The sequence below is a fragment of the Nilaparvata lugens genome, chromosome 11 (genome assembly GCF_014356525.2).
Source record: "Nilaparvata lugens isolate BPH chromosome 11, ASM1435652v1, whole genome shotgun sequence".
Lineage (NCBI taxonomy): Eukaryota > Metazoa > Arthropoda > Insecta > Hemiptera > Delphacidae > Nilaparvata > Nilaparvata lugens.
Genome location: NC_052514.1, coordinates 28,746,501 through 28,762,688, shown reverse-complemented (window position 1 = coordinate 28,762,688; position 16,188 = coordinate 28,746,501). Strand labels below are relative to the sequence as shown.

The 16,188-nt window shown below is 34.9% G+C and overlaps 1 protein-coding gene across 1 annotated transcript; it reads right to left on the bottom strand.

Moving 5' to 3' along the window:
- Positions 1 to 2,065: 2,065 nt before the first annotated feature.
- On the bottom strand, positions 2,066 to 13,894 carry LOC111057113 (putative protein TPRXL). The gene is made up of 2 exons (XM_022344556.2): positions 13,622 to 13,894; positions 2,066 to 4,204 (listed from the first exon to the last, which is right to left on the bottom strand). Exons 1-2 carry the CDS (start codon positions 13,667 to 13,669, stop codon positions 3,059 to 3,061), a joined length of 1,194 nt encoding a protein of 397 aa, XP_022200248.2. The 5' UTR covers positions 13,670 to 13,894; the 3' UTR covers positions 2,066 to 3,058.
- Positions 13,895 to 16,188: the final 2,294 nt, after the last annotated feature.

Genomic DNA, 16,188 nt, shown 5'->3' with positions numbered 1-16,188 from the left:
AAATAGAATGTTCAATTTTAATATTATTCCCAAGTATATTTTTTATTTTAATAATAGCCTCTCCCTCTTTAATGGGCCCTTTTTCATCTCCACACACCGTTACTGAACATGTAATTGAGGAGGAACAATTGGTTAAAAATGCATTAAACTGATTTTTGCCAATCCCGGGATCAGTCCCGGGATCCCGGGATTGATGTTGAATAATCCCGAAATACCGGGATTGGAAATCAGTCCCGGGATTGACATCCCTATGTTCAACGGATCTCGAAAACGGCTCTAACGATTTTCATGAAATTTGGAACATAGTAGGTTTATGATACAAGAATTCGATTGCACTAGGTCTCATCCCTGGGAAAACTTGCTCAAACACATTAAAAGGATAATATTCATCCTTGCCTGAAACAGCTGACACTTTCGTCGTCTGTGGATAGTAAAAAGTGAGCGAGTGATTCTGTGGAAAATCAAAATATCGAATCCCCGAAATTCATAGGCTGACGTATAGCCAGCTGTGAAATATAAACACGATCATACTAGAGAATTGTGTTCTATTTATCAATAAATGAAAATAACGAGCGAAGCTTGGTGCCCCGATATTTAATAATAATGAAGTACTGAACTCTAATTATTATAATATCAACATTATAATATATTTATTTTTATTGTTGTGAACTACTCTCCAAGAACTCCATTCACTTTTTATAACAGTCACTTTCCAGTACAATCTTTCTCACTTGGACCTTTACAGCACTATTGTTATGATAATTCGAATTAAACAACCATACGGTGTCATTGTTTTTTCTGGAATATGATAATCAATTTCCACTTCTATCACAATACTGATACTGACTCTATATTAGAAGTGGTAAAAATGAAAATTCTACTAGTTTAAGGATTCATTTGCATACTATAAACTCTCTCAGAGCAGCAAAGTGTACAGAGGCAACTTACAAATTTCCTGTGTTGAGGGTTGCCTATGTTCGGGTGACTAGGCGTTAGCATTGACGCAGGTTTCTTTTGCATTCTAACTCCCTGTTCTAGAATGCTTCAAGGATTTCAATGCACAAATGAACTCATCATTGTATCAGAAAAGAGAAATGTGGCAATTCCCTCCTCCCGACTGTGAATAAGTTTTGCTACAAATCTATTAATCAGAAAGTCGTTTTCATTATTACTAGTGGTTCTGTGAACAATAGACCTCACGCAGTATTCTCATCCACAAGTACCTGATTGAAACTATAGACCTTATAGAAATAGGCCTATAGCAATAGACTGGCTTCTCCATACATCTGTGTAATCACTTGTCAGCTGATTTATGATGAATAATTCTTTTTCTGATTTTTACTCTAATATTGGCGTATGAAGGAGGCTCCTTTTTCCTTTTATATTGTCCTTGAAATGCAAAATTTCCAAAAACCTTGTATATACGTCGACGCGCAATTAGAAAAGGAACATACCTGTCAAATTTTATGAAAATCTATTACCGCGTTTCGCCGTAAATGCGCAACATATAAACATTCAAACATTTAAACATTTGAACATTTGAACATTTGAACATTTGAACATTTGAACATTTGAACATATGAACATTTGAACATTTGAACATTTGAACATTTGAACATTAAGAGAAATGCCAAACCGTCGACTTGAATCTTAGACCTCACTTCGCTCGGTCAATAAATGGGAAGTTACACTAGGGCATCAAAACATGGGAGATATGAACTCCACCAATCCACTTTGCTGAAGTTTCAATATGAATTGATTAAGCGAGGTTATCCAATTGATTCAATTGGTTGTTTCTTTATAATATCTCCTCGTTCCTCGTTCCAGATTCATTCCCCAATTTTCAAGCCTTTGTTTCTCTGAACCACGCAGCGTCACTGTAGATTCCGTTCCAATGCATTCACAGTACTCAAATGAACAGTCGAGGCTTCCAAAAGTGGTTAAACTCTCCTTCATTGATATTCCATATTTTCATCCGTATAAATGATGGGATGACTAATTATACAGCTTTATCGGAGGGATGAGAGCTATACAGGATATGGATAGATAATGAGAAGACACATCATTATCAAGTGAATTCTTTTTTCAACATTTAACAAAATTACATAAATAGAACAACAAACACTCTTGCATAATATAATTTACAAAACTAAAAATAAATATACAACACAAGAAGCAAATAATATAAATAATAATTATTATTACTTTAACAATAATATAATTATTTTGATATCAATATTTTTAATGTTTGATTTACATTAATGATGGCGAAAGGAGGTGGATAAAAATTATAGAATCATGCAAGAATAGAAGTTTTTGAAGTGTGCTACTTTTACAAAAAACGTTATTAATGAATAGGTGAGTATCATGGCAGAAAGAGAAGAGGAATTCATTAGATACTACTAGTAGGAATCAAGTTTAAGAATACACAAATAAGATACATTATAGCACATGAAATAGGAAAAGGTTCGGCTAATCATATTTTACAAGATTAGTGTAATCAACCGAAGTACTGAAGAAATAGGTCAAGATGAAGACAAAGATAACAGATAATATTATTTCGAAGAATATTCTCCTAATTCTTATAATCACAGTCTCTCCAATTCCACATGAGTATGTGGAACTGACAACATATTTTTCATTCCACCTTAAAATGGATGAATTGACAGCATTTCTGTGTCTACTGCTGGAGTATTAACGATTTTGCGATTTTTCTCGTATGAGAAGTAGTCATTGAGACTTGTGGTATTAGCAGTGATAGAAGAAGAGCAATTAGAATGATTTTAAGATACCTAAAGTATTACAGTAGATAGATGTCAATTAATGAAGAGAATAAGCATCTTGCGAGACAAAGAAATTACTAAATAATATTGACATCACTTCCATTCTATGAAGAAAGTCTTTTAAAGACATGTTAGTTCAGTCGTGGAATAACCAATCTATCGATACTTCATGGATCAGAGAATAGATTTCTAGAAAGTAGAAGAAGGAGGAATATGATAGAGAAAAAAGTTATTTCGATAACAAAAGTTGATTCAAATAATTAAGGAAATACATATTAGTGCCTATAAGCGCTTGAGTGGTAGGCGCTTGATGGTGAGGAACTTGACGAGTAGGGATAGCTTGAGGAAGAGTACTGCGGAGAGCTGTAGTACGAGTAGGGAGACGAAGCTGACGACGAGTATGAATGTGGCGAATAGGCCTGGAGGGAAGCCTCAAATGCCTTTGAAGTGTACAGAGATGAAGGAACATAGGTGGTTGAAGGTGAGGAAGCATATTGGGATGATGTGGAGGTTGATGAGGATGATGGGGAACTGTAACCGTGAGATGGGTAGAATGAGGAGGAGGAGGAAGATGAGGATGGTGATGAGTAGTAGGATGAGGAGGATGGGTAGGAACTGGAGGAAGAGGAGGAGGGGTAAGAGTAGCTGGAGTAGGGTGAGGATGAGGGGTAAGAAGAAGAGGAGGAGGATGATCCACTGTTGTATCCTGAGTATTCCGAGGTGGCATAACCTGAGTGGGAGGATGAAGATGGTGATGAGGAGCTGTAGTAAGGGCTGAACGATGAGGATGATCCTGAAGATGCGTAAGGTGAGGATGTTGGTGACTGGGAAGTTGATGATGGGGAGTAGGCCGATTGCGAGTAGGCAGTTGGTGATCCATAGGTTGGTGAAGCAGTAGAGTAGAGAGGGGTTGGGATGGCAGTGGCGTAGCTTGACAGACCACCTGAAGGTGCAGCCGCTGCAGGGTAGGCATGTGCAGCTGCAGCTGCCGGGTTGACAGCAGCTGGACTTGCCAGGGCGAACGGGAACGGTGACAACTTGAACGCTCCTAATCCCCCAAACTGCGACGCTGATCCCAAACCACCAAACTGTGACCCATAGGATCCAAAGTTGAGACCTCCATATCCTAGTCCACCAAGTCCTCCATATCCCAGACCTCCATACCCTCCCAACCCTCCTAATCCTCCAAAGTCTTGGAGGTTGAACGAGTGTTGGTTGGGGACGAAGAGGGGTGAAGCATGTCCTTGTTGTTGTTGCAAGGGGTAGGTTGCAGGGAAGGGATAGCCAGCGGCTGGGTACCCAGATGCATATCCACCCGCCCCAGCTGGCATGGCAGCCGTTCTCTTGTCCTTGGGGGACGTCTCCTCATCCTCTTCTTTCACAGCTGCTGCGTTCACTAGTTGTGTCGCTAGTAAGCTGATCTGTAACAAAAATTAGAATGAACAGAAAATTAGTTTCCATGAATATTCACGATACTATAAATCTGATATTATTGAGCAGATCAATAGAGTAAAATAATATCAATTGATCATTAAAAATTAGGATAATTGAAAACATGGTTTTTTTTTATTTTATCAGATATGATAAATATGAGGCAAATAATATTTGAACTCTGAAAGTGAACAAATTTTGAAAATCAAAAACAAAGAGTCCACTTATTAGAATTCAAAGTGCCGGCTGCACAAAAGCCTGATAAATTTTGATCATGACTAAATCCATGACACCAATCAGAGAAGGCTAATTTGAAAGGTAGGCTTCTCTGATTGGTTCTCTTGGAATTGATCACGGTTGAATTTTAACAAGCTTTTGTGCAACCGGCACATAATGTTTTTACATGTGAGTAGTCAAAAATAGAGTGGAATTCCGATGTTTACATTCACTGATGTTCTGAACAAAAATCGTTCCATGAAAATTCTCATCTTTTCAAACTAAAATTTCAATTCACTCCGTAGTTTGAGATCCAGTTCCACGTATGTCTATTGAATTAAATTGAGGTTGAAAAGCGTCAACACATTGTCATTATGATAAATTGTCTTGGATTTATTGGATGACACCATTTAACAGCCGTTGAGTTTAATACGTGGAACCGATTTCCATTGATCGTAGATAATTACTTATCAGCACCAACTCTTTCCCTGAATTTTCAGGAATACTTCTGCATATCATGACGAATTTGAACTCAGCAATAAAAATTGCATAATAATACTCCTATACGCTATCTCCTGCTGTTCTAGATATCTCTCTCCTGCTGTACAATATTGAATACAACTTCAACTTCAACTTAAACTTCAACTTCAATATTGTATCAACTTCAATAGATAAACAGCGGATATCACCGGAAGACTGTGAAACATGTTCCTTCCTTGAGAAGCAATAAGGTTTAGGTCAAAGGTGAGTGAGTTCAAACATGTTTATCACCTCCTTCCTCCAACGTGCCATCAAGCTTAACGATCTTCAACGCTCCACGTTATATCCATATTAGCAACATGCTATATTGGCAACACGTGTGCAATTATAACTGGCAAAGACCTTGTGAGCAAAAGCGGTCGCCAAAGCACGTTATTCTTATGAAAAGTTGGCACTTGCCAGCAGTCGAACCAGTGGAAAGTAGCGAAAGTGGTCTGGCCGGGTCCTCTTTATGTTTGAAGGTTGCAACTTCCGACAGAAAATATATTATGCTCCGGGTGCTGTTACATAGTCGTTCTGAAAGGTTTCTCATGGAATATGCTAATCTGAGTGTAGGATAGTTTACTTCGAATTCAAATCAGGTAGTATTCTCTTTAAGAATTTGTAGTTGTGGTGAGTCAGGTACTGGTGAGTTACGAGTTTTGCCCATTGTAGGAATGACATTATATTATAAATGTTAGAAATAGGCCTAGTTTTTTCATCATAAAATGCCATCATGATTCTGAGAGTTTACTATGATAAGTCTACTCTCATTTTTATATTTTTCTCTTTGCATAATAAGAAGGACAATGATAAGTCTCCACCCTTTTTTTCCAATGGGCATTCTTTAAGTGTATCTTTAAGTGATCTATCACATTCCTCAAGATTATTTTTATAAAAGTCGCTAATATTTTGTAATGTCTAGGAGTTTCTCAGTTGAACTATTTGAGAAAATTGTACACTTATTCAAAAACAATCGAACATACAAGAGTTAGAAATAATATTTTTGATAGTTTGAAATCCTCAAATGATACAACAATTTTATTTTATTTATTTATCTATATTTTCTACAAAGAAACACTGATTAGGAGAGAAAAACTGAGGATACTCCTTGTACTATTTCTCTCCCAAATTTAGATAACATTTTAAAAGTCCAAAATAGGGTTATGATTTCACTTTACTAAAATTTAGTCCATTTTCACTCAAAAACAACGAAAACTTTAAATTGAAGCTTCCCTATAAATATAAGCACTTCCTTCCCTATAAGCACTGATGATTAAATATTAATGCTGGAAGTTTATAATGTATCTCACTACATGATATCCTTGGTGACGGTCATGTTCTTTGAGGTATGCTATCAGTAATAGTTTTCATCCCAGTAAATTATTTGGAGGTTTCCAAACTCATTAAATATCCTTAAAATTATCCAATCTTAAACAAAATTTCAAATTTAAACTTCCCATACATGTGTAAACAGCAACATCTTCAACGGAAACGGTAGCACTTTCTTTCCTGCGGAATCTCCCAGTGGATTAATGTGAGATCATCAGTTACATTCTCTTATTATGTGTTGAGCTCCAGCCTATGAGTCACTCAACCGTTAAAAAGTGTTTTAGTTGATGATGTTGTGGGTGAGTAGAAAAAGTGTATTACACAGGAAGAGCAAGAGAGAGAGAGAGAATGAAGAGAAAATATGAACGAGATGTAATGTAATGAATGAGAAAGCTTATAGAAAAGTGAGAGTGAGTCCAGTTAGATTTGGTTGTCGAAGCACGACTAACTTTTACAGTTCGTTCAACTTGCTGAACGTGAGTTGGAGATGTCAGCTGTCCAACCGGTAGCGATTACATAAAAAATTAATGTAATATTGAAAGAGCCGTTTGCAGCGGTGATTTCTGCTGTCACGTAATAGGGAGTTGATACACGTGACCTTGAGATTGTTTTCATTTTTCCCTATCGTCTCCTTCCGACACGTTTCCCTTGTAATTTCTGTTTCAAATTATTTTCTGAGAGATATTTCCTTTCATTGAGAGAACTTTTCTGAGGGACTTTCCTTGCGATATCCAATAAGTAAAATACAAATGATTACTTTCAGATTTATTTAGCGTATGGCCCTACGACACAAATCTTTATGTTATCTAACATAAGTCAAACATATAAACAATGAAGTCATCTTAGTCACACATTACTTTCAGAGTCTGTAAGAGACTCTTACAATAATCTAACGAAGCTAAATCTCATTCAGATCTTACAAGTTTGGATGAGCTGCTTCATTATTAATAGAGGGATACAAATAATATGATAATTATAATTATACAATTATTGTGAATAAGCTTTATCCAGGTATAACACGACCCGTTAATATGAGAGTTGATCAATAAGTGAGCAGTATATTCATGAAGAACTCATTTTCCAAGGAGTGAGGAGTAGCCTATACTCATGAAGAAAAAATATGCTTCAGCGAAGATTTATGAATTATTTATTTCAATATTATTGATTTCGCGAGCTGCTTGCTTAATGATCTGTAATAGGCTACTATAACTTCAGTCTGCTGAGTTTATCTTTGTCACGAGTTTGAATCCCACCAAGCCATGGTTGTTTTATCATATCACTTTATTCAAGCACATGGTTATGTGGGCATATCGAAGTATTGAGCATTGTTGAATAGGTCCATCTATAATAGTAAATTACAGCACATCCAGAAGATCTGATAGATTGAAATGGCCATGTTTAGTAGGACACATGAGAAGATCATAATATTATTCAGCAAGAACAGAATCAATTAATATCAATCAGTCGTCCTATCCATCAATCAAATCCCAACCCACTGGTCTACTGCTTGATCTACAACAATCTGCTCAGTATGACATAATTATATCGAACTAAAAGCAACTCAATTTGAACTTTTCTAATCACAAATCATAGTATGAACAAGAATAAAAGTTTAACATGCTTAACAATGTATGTTTCTCTTCCAAATTCCAATAAGACAGTAATTTGTTTCAAATTTCACTCTAGACCTCTAGAGAGTGAAAATTAGAATTCAATGAAGAAATGTGAGAAACTTGAATGAGACCAGAATGAATGGAGAGAGAGAATAAGTTCTCACTCTACAATAGAAACAATAGGTTTAAAACAAGTTCATCAGCAAGCTTTTGAATTTACTGGTAAGAAGTAATTGAAACCTGTCGGGAACTCTCAACTATGATAAAAATGTATTCCACGCTATAATCACTGATATTACTTTGCAGATCCAGTCAGATCACGTTTTTCTACTGGTGATGACAAGAAAGTGCTACCTAGACCTACATCACAGACACAAATATTTTCACCAGTTGCAGAGTTAATGACAATGTCAGTGAGCTTTCTTCCAAACCTGAAGAGCATTTGCACTTGAGCGCTGATTTCAATGGATGTTACTTGTAATAGAAGGCTCTACTAGTTGATGGAAATACACTGACAAAATCGAAAGTTGAGATCAGGCGATGAAGGATTAAAATAGTTAGATTAAGCGAAAGCTCCAGTCATGTTTTGCCACCTTTTTTCTATTGAAAAACCTGTATTGATGATATGAACTAGCTTTGCAAATTTTCCTGCGGTAATCCACAGTCTATCAGATTCTATATCTTTGAGGAAAGTCAATCAATTTTTGCAATCTAATTAGTTATAATGTGAAGTGATTCTCTATGAACAGCTTAAATTTGATTGGTATGTACTTAAATAAACAAATACGTTGAAATATCAAGTTCAATATTGTTTGGATTGTTTTATTGCAATCTTGGAAAGTTTCCAAGCGTTACCAAGGGGGAGGCATAAGAAAGGTTTTGATTATAGGATTCATTATATACTGTTTATTTATTCATTATATACTGTTATTCATTATATATTGTTTACTGTCCAATTACAATGATGATCACATCATTGTAATTGGACAGTAAACATCATAGTAGATAAGGACTACTAGCTTCATTATCCGATACATGTTCACGCATCTGTTGAGGATGGTCTCCATGTTCATACTGTAATCTCATTACATAAATCATAATCATGAACAGGAGTTGACTAGATGTAGTTCACATAGGATACAAGCAGATTTATTAATCATTAAAATGAACATGAACGTCTATGCTTATGCAAATGATTATCAGAGAGCCTTCCTTATATATTTCTCAGTAAACTATGTATTTCCCAATCATCATTTGAGAACATCTCAACTCCAGCGATTGATCAATTATCAAATCACCTACCTATATCATTCAGAAGAAGATCCACACTTCTGTATACTTCACTCATGTGCCTCAATGCTACAAAAGTTCCACTTCTAAGAATAATGAAAGGTTGAAGGAAGTTAAGGCTGTGCAAAGGCTAAAAATAAACTTTCTACTCGTGATATTTTTCTAAGTTTTTCGATTTGTATATCATCAAGCTATTAAAATGAAAAAGTTTTCTCGAGAAAACAGTTTTTTTCCGATCATTACTTTTTGAGATATGAGCGACTGAAGCTTGAATTTTTTGGACAGAACATTTCAAATTCGGTAAGATATAAATCCATGAGATTTAGAGGATGGATTCTTCATGGTATTATTGATCTAGTAAAACAAAAATTTTCTGGAAATATCAACTTTTGGAGAAGTTATTCAATTTACCAAAAATAACTCAACTAAAAGTTATTTTTGGTTATTTTTAGTAAATTGAATAACTATCTTAAAAATTGATAATGTGATTTAACAGTGGAATTTCTCCTTTAATTCTATTTGCGTTCGATTAAATTTTTCATTTTGATTTCAAGGGTGGTATTTCAAATCCACAGTGCTTCAGTATTTCAATTAATAACACTCAAATTTATTGTACTATATTCATAAAATAATTCAGAATGAGGGTTGCTGTTCCCATTTCTTCTTTGATTTCATTCTTTCTTTTCACTCTCCCTCTCATTTTAATAATGTACTTATTGTAAGAATGAAGAAAAAATAAAGAATAAGAATGTACGTTCATATCATCCAATTTTAAGCCATCATTAGAGTTGATCTAATTATTCATGAGTCCCCCTTGAATCATTATGTTGATGGAAGCAAAGGATGCTAATTATTGAAACTTATTTCAAATCAGTAACTTCTAATGATAAATTGGATACCTCTTAATCGATTATCCTTATCAATTCATACAAAGCAGGGGACCAAAAATATACCTGCAAGATAGAAGCAGCATTCGAGAATATTATGATTATGTCACGAAATAAGGAAAGAGTTTGTGAATCCGTGTGAAGGATTAACTATTACATAGCAAGTAATCCGATTGAGACAAATTTGACCCGATAGCTGAGCACAACAAAACAAATTGTTTCCTAATCAATTAAAAAATATAGAGAACTAGAACTGTGAAAGTAAATGTTATGTCATTTTTATTGCTTCGGCTTGTACTATTTTGTATTGACTATTCACGGAGGGGAAATCACATAACTTGAAATGGGAAATTTCTAATTAATCTATAAGAGATATTTCCATTGTATAACAGATTTTCAATAAAAATTATTTAGAGGAATTTATCATTGTCTATCATTGTCATTATGAGCTGTTATTAGTTTCAGTTGAATAATATAAATTTAGTTGGATTTTACACATTGAATTCAACTTTTCAAAATGATAAAACACGAATAATATTGTGATTTCATTGGTAGCAAAGTATCAAGGTAGCAATAATGCACTTGTATCCTTAATAATAATGTATCCTTTTGGAAAAGAAGATGTTACGTCTTTGTTTTGATGAGAGCTTAAATTTATATTATTAGTCTAAGGATAGTAGGCAACAGTGGAGTAGAAACAAGATCAGTACAACTATCGTCACAATGAAATAAATGTACCCAGCGAATCAGCCATTCCAATGAAGAACATTGACGGAATGAATTTGAAACTGTGGAATGACAACAATTACAGTGAGAATTTTAATCGATTAAGATATTTGATTAATCTACTTCTTCATCCATTTGCTTGCTAAACAAACAATTCATTTATGAAAGTTATTTTTGAATTGTTATCCAAAATATGTATAATTAAACAATGGAGAGGATATCAGTAATAAATTATTAGTGAGCTATGTTCAGTGTTCATTCCGAAATTTCTCAACAATAAATATTATATCTCTTTCAAGAAACAGGAAGTACTGTGAATAGAAATCTCTGGACTTGAAATACGAGGGTCATTCAATAAGTAACGAGACAAATGACCAATTTTCAACAACAGAAACGGCTAAATTGATCCATATCAAACTTTCAGGACATGAAGTTGGAAACCTCATATGAAGTTGTTCCAACATATTTCGTAAATATAATCGCAAATTGACTCAGTTAACAATGGCGAGTCCGCTTGAAAATTGCACCGTGGAAGACAAAGTGCCGTGATCAGATTTGACTGTCTGTCGTTTTGACTTTGGCTCATAGTGGTGGATCCATGCTTCATCACACATTCTTTCGAATGAACATTCTCCTTCTGTCACATACCGATTTTCCAACTGTTGACTGATTTGAAGCCATGTTTCTGTGTGAGCATCCGTGAGTTGTCTAGGCTCCCATCTTGCACAAGTTTTCTTGTACTGCAGCTTGTTGTGAATAATGTTATGGACTGTCCCAACACTCGTGTTTAATTTTTTACTTATAAATTCAACATTCAACAGTGATACGCCTATTGTCCCGAATCAACGAATAAATTCGAGATTCGAGAGAGGAATTCCCAACTTTGACTGGTCGCGTCCACTGCGTTGATTGTCACAAACTTTTGTACGGCCACTTTGAAACTGTGTTCTACCCATTTGTAAACATTTGAACGATTCAAACAATGGTCTCCGTACACTTTTAACATTATTTTGTGGATTTCACTACCTTTCTCACCTTCTGCGACTGAAAATCTGATCACAGCACGTTGTTCTTTCACGGTGCAATTCACAAGCGGATTCGCCATTGTTAACTAAGTCAATTTGCGATTATATTCACGATATACGGTGGAACAACTGATAAGATGTCATCACAAGGTTGCCAAGGTTGTCCTGAAAGTTTTATATGGATCAATTTAGCCGTTTTTGAGAATTATAATTTATAGTAATTTGTCTGACCCTCGTATTAAAATCAAATCTTTGGCGATTTAATATTTTCCTGAAGAAGCTAATATCTTGAATGTCATTTCTCCATCAATATTCTTGACATAATATTCGTCAACTAACTTCTTTGTGCTCTCTAATGGAGATGAGCCTACTGCTGGATAATATTTATAATGAATCATTCGAATACTTTCTTCTGTTCATTGTAGTTTTCACATTCATAATTCTTTCCATCATGTTTCTCCTATCTTGAATCTTCATGATCTATATTATAATCTTCGTCACTTTCAATTCGCAAATAGAACAGATTTTTGAAGTCGCGTTTTGGAAAACTTCATTCTGAACAACCCTTTTTGAAAAATCCATGGAGAAACTAGCTATCAATGTGGAATCATTAATTATAATAATTAATCATTGATGTACGGAGTATTGTATATTTCAGCCTGAAAAATATTATTCTCTGATTTAGTTAACCGATTTTTTTATTTGTAAATTCTCCATGAAGTTCTATAAAATTCAAATCTCATAGCTCACCATGAACCACAATCTGAACTAGACTCACACCTTCTCCCAATCAATTATTACATTATTGATTCTCCTAATCAGTTATAGTCGATTCTATGTATCTATTAACGAGTCATAATCACTCATTGTATCCTCTAGCAACAAATAAAGAGTATTTTCAATTTTAAAACGATGGAAATAATAATTTTCCACTTCGAACACAATGATAGAATGATTAAGAGTGTTGAAAGCATCAATTTATTAATAATTATAGAAAGATTTAAATAAAATGCATACATTATCCATCAATATGGGAAAAATTATCCACATAAATTTAGAAATAGATTTATGAATGGAATGATAATAAAGTTGCATTTAAGAATTATCAATGCATTGATGGGTGCATTCCATCAGAAAAGGTGTTATCCACTGGTGATAGAATTCACAACATAATTTAACGATAATAAAAATAGAAAGAAAAATAAAAATCTCAGTGCCCTTTTTGAATTATTTAATCACAACATGTTTCAACATTGATGCCATTTTCAAGTGATAAAATTTTTAAGTGATCACTTGAAAATGGCATCAATGTCCGAAACATGTTGTGATTAAATAATTCAAAAAGGGTACTGAGATTTTTATTTTTCTTTCTATTTTTATTGCAAGTAGCCCTATACAGAAAAGAGATTTGACGATAATATATTTCACTCATTAAAATGTAATATTGCAATTGAATTAATTGTTGTGAGCTACTGTAGCATCAAAAATAAGAGTATAATAATTCAATGCTGAAAATGTATATCTACCAATCAATATCACTATTTCAATTGAAAAGAAATGGAGAATAGTGATAAGAATGACACCAGTTGAAAAAGTTGTGAATATTCAATCAATTACCCGAAAAAAGGCACTTCCATCCCAAATGGTAGAAAAATTGAAGAAAATTATAGTTTGGAAAGTTGTGAAAATGGCTCAATATTATAAGAAGAAAATTATTGAATCATTGAGGACTCGTAAAACATATTCTAATTACTAGTAAAACATAGAATAGAAAAATATTTTTAAAAATCCAAACCTACCAGAGCAAGTCGGAGCACGAAATCTAACAACACTGTTTTGCTTCCCATGATGATGATGATGACCGGTGAGCTAATAACTTTGCCGATGTAAATATTGAGTTGACTTTACTTTCACTGAGCCGGTGGAACTTGTGACTTGCACTCCATCCTCCTCTTGCATTTATAGCCTGCCTTTCTGCGATCACCCTCTCCTCATTCACTGTTCGAATCCCTCCTCATCTATCACTTTTTATCCCGATAATTGTGCATCTCCCTGCAGTTCGCATCCATCCAGGATTATTGCATTGTCCTGTCTCACCTCTCACTCATCCACCTTGAATGGAAAGATCAAATTTGCACTGAATTTGATCCTGTTCGAGTTGATCCAATTTTTTCCGTACTCTGAGTTTTTTTCCGTTACTTCTCTTCATCCTCTATTCTTAAATTTTTCCCTTCTCCTTCTTCGTTTTTATCTCATTCTTATTCATTCTATTTTGGCTTCCGTGTTCTCTCCTTTTTTCATCTTCTTCCTGAATCCTTCTTATCATCATCACCTTTTCTTCTCTTCAGCCATCTTTCTAATCTTCTACTCCTCTCATTTCTACTCTCCTTCTTCTCTCCTTCTCCTCTCCTTCTCCTCTCCTTCTCCACTCCTTCTCCTCTCCTTCTCCTCTACTTCTCCTCTCCTCATCCTCTCCTTCTCCTCTCCTTCTCCTCTCCTTCTCCTCTCCTTCTCCTCTACTTCTCCTCTCCTCATCCTCTCCTTCTCCTCTCCTTCTCCTCTCCTTCTCCTCTCCTTCTCCTCTCCTTCTCCTCTCCTTCTCCTCTCCTTCTCCTCTCCTTCTCCTCTCCTTCTCCTCTCCTTCTCCTCTCCTCTCCTCTCCTTCTCCTCTCCTTCTCCTCTCCTTCTCCTCTCCTTCTCCTCTCCTTCTCCTTCTCCTCTCCTTCTCCTCTCCTTCTCCTCTCCTTCTCCTCTCCTTCTCCTCTCCTTCTCCACTCCATCTCATCTCCTTCTCCTCTTATTCCTCTTCTCCTTTTTCTTCCTCATCTTTCATTCCTTTTTTTCTCTCCTTTCTTTTCTCCTCTTTCTTCCTCTTCTTCTTCCTTTATTTCTTCAAGAAAGAGATTTCTCCTGATTCCTCCTAAAATTTCTCTCCTGATTCCTCCTTCACTTATTCCTCCCTCTTTTCCCTGTTTTTGCTTTTTCATATTCCCTTTATAATCCTGCTTGATCTGCATATTCTCAAAGCTTTCTTGGATTGAATACAATTTTCATTGAATTGACTGGTTAGAGTAGAGAGGAGTTTCGGGAGAATATCAGATGAGAAAATAAACAGTAATCTAGATGGATTAGATATCAGGATGATGTTTTCCCTCATACACATCATTCTTCTTCCCTGTCATATAAGTCTCTGGACCTCTAAATAATGTCAAAGATGATTAAGTGCGAAAATTCTCAAATATTTAACAGTGAAACAAGAAACTAACTCAATATTACGGAATTCCTCCACAAATACTAATCGTCTGCGTGTGGAGGAGAAATATTCCTCCACATAATAACCATATCGTAAAATCAAAATGGTTACTCAAAATTTGAGCCATGTAGTCAAATGAGAAAATAGGAAAATGATTTCACATCCCATCAAGTGAATTTCACTAACTTGTCCACTTTGCTGCAATTAATACCACCATTGTTTTCTGATAAGTTTTAATCGTAATACAGTTACAATTGTTCACTATGATCTGAAGGTATGATAGGAATCTCAACTGTGAAGCTGGGTCAACACTATTCATATGATCTACAAATATGTTTGATGAAACAACAATGAACAAAAATTTCTTTGAACATTAATTTGTTAATTGTGGACCCAGCTTATGCGGAAACTTCTATACTCTCCAGTACACCTAAGCATATTATCAAGCATATTATCGAGTCAACCTTCAAAATTAAAATTCCCAAATATTCTTGGACCGAAAATTAAGTGGTGGAGCAGTGATGTGTGATTTCATAACCTAATATTAAACAACATTGACTTTTTATGAAAATTTGGGAGAGAAAATGCCTAGTATTTTCTTTCATGATCATGATTATTGTGATTATTATAGTGACAATGAATATATAAATGAATATAAATCATTTGAGAGCAAAATCTTGAAGAATTACTGTGTATCATTGAATCAATAATAGAATAAAACAGTTCATTCTGTTTCTTTCAAACCAAACTGAAATTCTTCCCAATTTAAATAAAATCGATGCACAGGAGAAGAAGAGTTCATAACATAGGAAACATAATTTCAAATTGATGATGAGAACCATAATGAGAAGTGATTTAAGCTGGATTTTTTATCGGCTACTCATGAGTTTCTGCTTCACAATTTGCTTCTTCAGCTCTCGATTGAAGATTAAAGGATGAATGAATTGAACATGAATTAGAAAGAATGATACTGGAATGTAAACACGAGCAAGTTTGTTGCTGCGAGTCCAACAACCTCGGGTTTTCATCAAAGCAAGCAGCTAAGGCAAGGTGGTGGAAACAGTATTTTAAAAATCGTACTATTTATAATGTGTTAGGCTATAATCAAACATC

What these genes read in the sequence shown, in the direction of transcription:
- LOC111057113 (XM_022344556.2), bottom strand. Translation starts at nt 13,669, where the DNA reads ATGGGAAGCAAAACAGTGTTGTTAGATTTCGTGCTCCGACTTGCTCTG. An exon ending in TCGTGCTCCGACTTGCTCTG is followed by an intron (nt 4,205 to 13,621) that starts GTAGGTTTGGAT and finishes TTTTTGTTACAG; the next exon opens with ATCAGCTTACTAGCGACACA.